Source organism: Gavialis gangeticus, unplaced genomic scaffold, assembly GCF_001723915.1.
Source record: "Gavialis gangeticus isolate Ggan-Ray unplaced genomic scaffold, GavGan_comp1, whole genome shotgun sequence".
NCBI lineage: Eukaryota > Metazoa > Chordata > Crocodylia > Gavialidae > Gavialis > Gavialis gangeticus.
In genome coordinates, this window is record NW_017729032.1 from 50962651 (window position 1) to 50966672 (window position 4022).

The window sequence follows — 4022 nt, forward strand, 5'->3', positions numbered from 1 at the left end:
CTAACACTATAATTAGGCCCCTACTGAATTTATGGTGGAAGTGGTCTGCATATCAGGTCCTTTAATATAGCAGATACCTCTGCAAGGCTCCCCACCCCCACCAATCGGTCGACGGGCCACACTGTTTGCTCCTGATTGGCAGGGAGGCAAAAATCATGGTTTTAAATATGGCACTGTTTTTGCCTCCTGACTGGGCAGAAGTAACCACAAGGGCCCCAAAGCCAATCAGAAACCCACTTCCACTGTAAATTCAGTAGGACCTTATAATATATAGTTTTATATACAGCCATCTTTAAAATAACATCTACACTTTTCCTTGAACTTATAAATCATTACTATCTTACTTTTGAAAAAGTAAAAAAGTCCACAACAAAATAATAATTTCATAGTTTAGTCTACTTGACCCTATTGCTAATGCTCACCTTCAAAAATATTACAGTTGAGCCTGATGATATACTGCAGTTCTTAGAATACTAAAATGTCAACTATATGAAGTCATAAAAATTTGCACTGAGCAGCCAGTCAGTTCATAAATGGTAATTAAGATAATTGCAGTATGTGCCGTGGAAGAAACAATGGTAAACATATATATCACAGACTTAGTGTAGTGTAGAAATTAAACTAGCTTTAGATGAGTTTACTCAAGTATTAAAAACTTCTTACTGAAGCAGTACAGAGCTCCAAATTTATTTTTAGTTTACTCTGTTACTAAGCAGAATAAATTAACTAGAATTGAGCTTTGGGTCAATAGGCACAGACTCCTTCTGATACCCAAGCCAGCTCAGGCATCTCTCTACACTAACTGCAATCTTTTAAACCAAAATGTAGGGTTTTTTAATTTGTGGGGGTTTTTTGTTTGTTTTTTTATGGGAGGGAGGGGTTGTTTGTTTGTTTGTTTAAATCAAAAACGTATAGGATTTCCGTACCCCACCTTTAATTTAATCAGATCAAATTGAATCAAATCTTTTTGCTTTGTTTTTAAACATTCTCATCCTGGTGTTGCCACCTACCTCTTTCAAAGTTGTGCTACAATATGAAAATTAAAGCAAAACTGAACATAAACAAGAATGAAACTAAAGTTTAAACAGTTCAAAACTATTCTTTTAGTAGTGGATATATAGATATATATCTCCACAATTTTATATATATATCTCCACAATACTAACATACAAATATTAGTTTTGTCAGTCTTGCAATGGACTTCCAAAACAATGTCAATACAGAAGAAATCCAGCAACTGGGTATGAAGGCAAGCATCAAAGCAAACTCTTATCATTGCACAAGTGTCTAAAGTAAAAATGTATCTGGTAATAGATGAATCTATCAACCTCCATGCTGGCTCAGTCTTTGGCATTTGCCAAACAGAAACTATAGTACCTATGCCAAATCCTGAAAAGAACTTAGTGTGGTTTTACAGAAATTAGACCACAGTCTACTTGCATCTAACTGATAGAGCTATATACAGTCTAAGTGACATGTCAGATAATCTGGGATCTGGCACATTAATATTTAAGGTATTCTTTTTATGATAAAATAGAAAAGCTGACTCAGACACTCAGCTTTGATGCTGCACTTTAGACCTGTAAACTTAAATGGAATGAAGCTGCAATTTTCATGCTGATTAATGATCTCCCAAGCTAGTAAAATATCCAGTCTTTAGAAACAATTGTATTCAGTACATTACTATGGACTGTGAATAACTCCAAGACAAATCATGGTTTGTAGTTTCACACTAGTGAATACTGCAATTGCAGCACATCAGTTTAAGCTATCGAATGTACCTCCGAGATAAAGAGAAAAGGAAATGTGGGTTATACATGTGTCATCACTGGGCACCGATTAAATGAAAAAAGAAGCATCTAGCAAGAAATAAAAAAAAAAGCTGTTCAGTATAAATCTTGGCCAGGGTAGAATATTAAAAAACAATGGAAGTTATTACAAAGTAATATACTACATAAGTAGCTTATTCCTTTGGACTTTGAGTTCTTAAAAAAAAGAAAAAGAAAAAAACAAGCAATGACAACAAAGTTCTGTTACGACTTCTTTAAAAGAAACTGCTCAACAGTTCTCAGTAGACAGCAATGTCATTGACTGACACCTATAAAGGAAGACTCTGGTTTACTTCATGCTATTCCAGGTGTTTTACTAAAACCAAAGTTAGTACAACTGTAACAAATATAAATTTTACCAGTACTTAAAATACATTTTAATATTAAATTTTATTTACATTTAAGCCGGATAATGGAACAACCTCCAAGAGGGAAAGGCTTTTTAATTGAATTATGCCTATTTAAAACACAGGAGAAGGTCCACTACTTAATATTTTGTTTTTAAAATGATGAAAAACAAGTTGGTGTTAGTTGACTGGAACCTGAGTTATCGGTTATCTGAACCACTGAAAGAACTCCAAGAGTCTATACAGCCTCCCCACCTCTGTCTTCGCTGTGGAGGTGGCCTTTGTGTACTTTTGTGAGGTGGTGTCACTGAATTCATTACAATAGGTATGGATATTTGATATTCATAACGATCCAACATCTGAGCAATCTTCTCACGTGTGACCCCATGTTTATTCTTCCTACAAAAATAAAACATTTAAATAAATGTTTTCATATTTTTAATTCATTTACAATCTTTTTAAGCTATGGCAGAATATTGCATTTGGCTCCTTCCATGCTCTCACAGAACTGTTAATTGCCATTTAATGTTCTTTCCATTTTCAGGATCTGAAGAAACCAAGTGGGTTTTTTAACATTACATAACAATATGGTTAAATATAATTTAAATAGACATACATTCATTACTAAGTCATTCGATTACATGCATATGGAAACTAACATGCTGTGCTATGTAAAAGTTCAGATTTAACTGCATAGTATTTAAAGTCTAACAATATTAAAATTGTGTTGAATCTTTTTAACCACTATTTACTGCATATACTGTATGCAATATATTTAATACGATACTAAACTCTTCTCCTTTCTTCAACTGAAATATGGCATTGACAATGTACATAAACTGTTCGAGAATATTTCTTTCTTTTTATCTGCCAGATTCTACAGTGATTAGGGGTATAAAAGTGACAGGATGAATGAATGCATGGATTTAAGACCTCATCTATAGTTTGCAAGAACAGCACAAGAATGCCAAAAAATTATATAGCATCAAGAAATTTGCTAATAAATGAAACACTCTGCATAAAGTCTTAACAAGTAACGAACCATTTTATGTGGATCAAGTTATATGGACAGAATATTTTAAACACATCTAACATTACCTCCTGATCCTATCTGCAGATATATACCAAGAATTAAAATATAAGATACTCTTATGGAAGAGAAGGTCAACAAAACTGTCTCGCACTTTACCCCTACAAAGAGTTTAGCAAACAGAAATGACATAGTAGGTCAGACCAACGGTCCATCTAGCCCATGATCCTGTCTCTGACAGTGGTGGGGTGGATTCCATAAAGATCACTCAGCTGGACAGATCTAGAGTGATCTATCCCCATTCAGTACCTTCCCTGGCATCTACCATTACTGGTTTAGAGATGTCAGAGGAAACCTCTTCAACCACTCTGCTGAATAACCATTAATAGATGTATCATCTATAAATCGGTCTAGTCTCTTTTTGAACCAGGCTATGCTATCTTCCCGTGGCAATGAATCCCACAAGTTAATTATGCATTGTGGAAAAAAGTTGTTTTGCATTAGGTAAAAAAGTAGTGGACAAACTCTACGTGTTCACTCAGCAAGTCCAATCAGTACATGGCCAATTAGGAAGAATAAAGTTTCTAAGGAAAAAGCAATTAATATACCTATTTAAGCTGACACTTAAGAGTGGTCTCCTTAGAATATACATCACCTCAAGATATATGAAATATGAATTACCAATGTTTAATATTTAGCAGTCAATAGAAAAAATGAATGAAATCAAACAACTAAGGTCTCCTACAAAAGTAAGCATTAGAAGATTACCAATGAGGTAATGCAGGGGTGGTAAACTCACACTTCCTGCCCCACCCT

At 34.3% G+C, this 4022-nt stretch overlaps 1 protein-coding gene across 4 annotated transcripts in view; it reads right to left on the reverse strand.

Moving 5' to 3' along the window:
• The window catches only part of N4BP2L2 (NEDD4 binding protein 2 like 2), a 118139-nt gene that overhangs the window by 60840 nt on the left and 53277 nt on the right, over positions 1-4022 (reverse strand). For 3 of the 4 annotated variants that reach the window (XM_019524515.1, XM_019524516.1, XM_019524514.1), the window contains exon 6: positions 2432-2575. The exons of the other annotated variant lie outside the window; for it this stretch is intronic. In XM_019524515.1, the coding sequence (XP_019380060.1) occupies positions 2432-2575 (144 nt within the window). The remainder of the gene's footprint in view (positions 1-2431; positions 2576-4022) is intronic. 4 annotated transcript variants of the gene reach the window in all.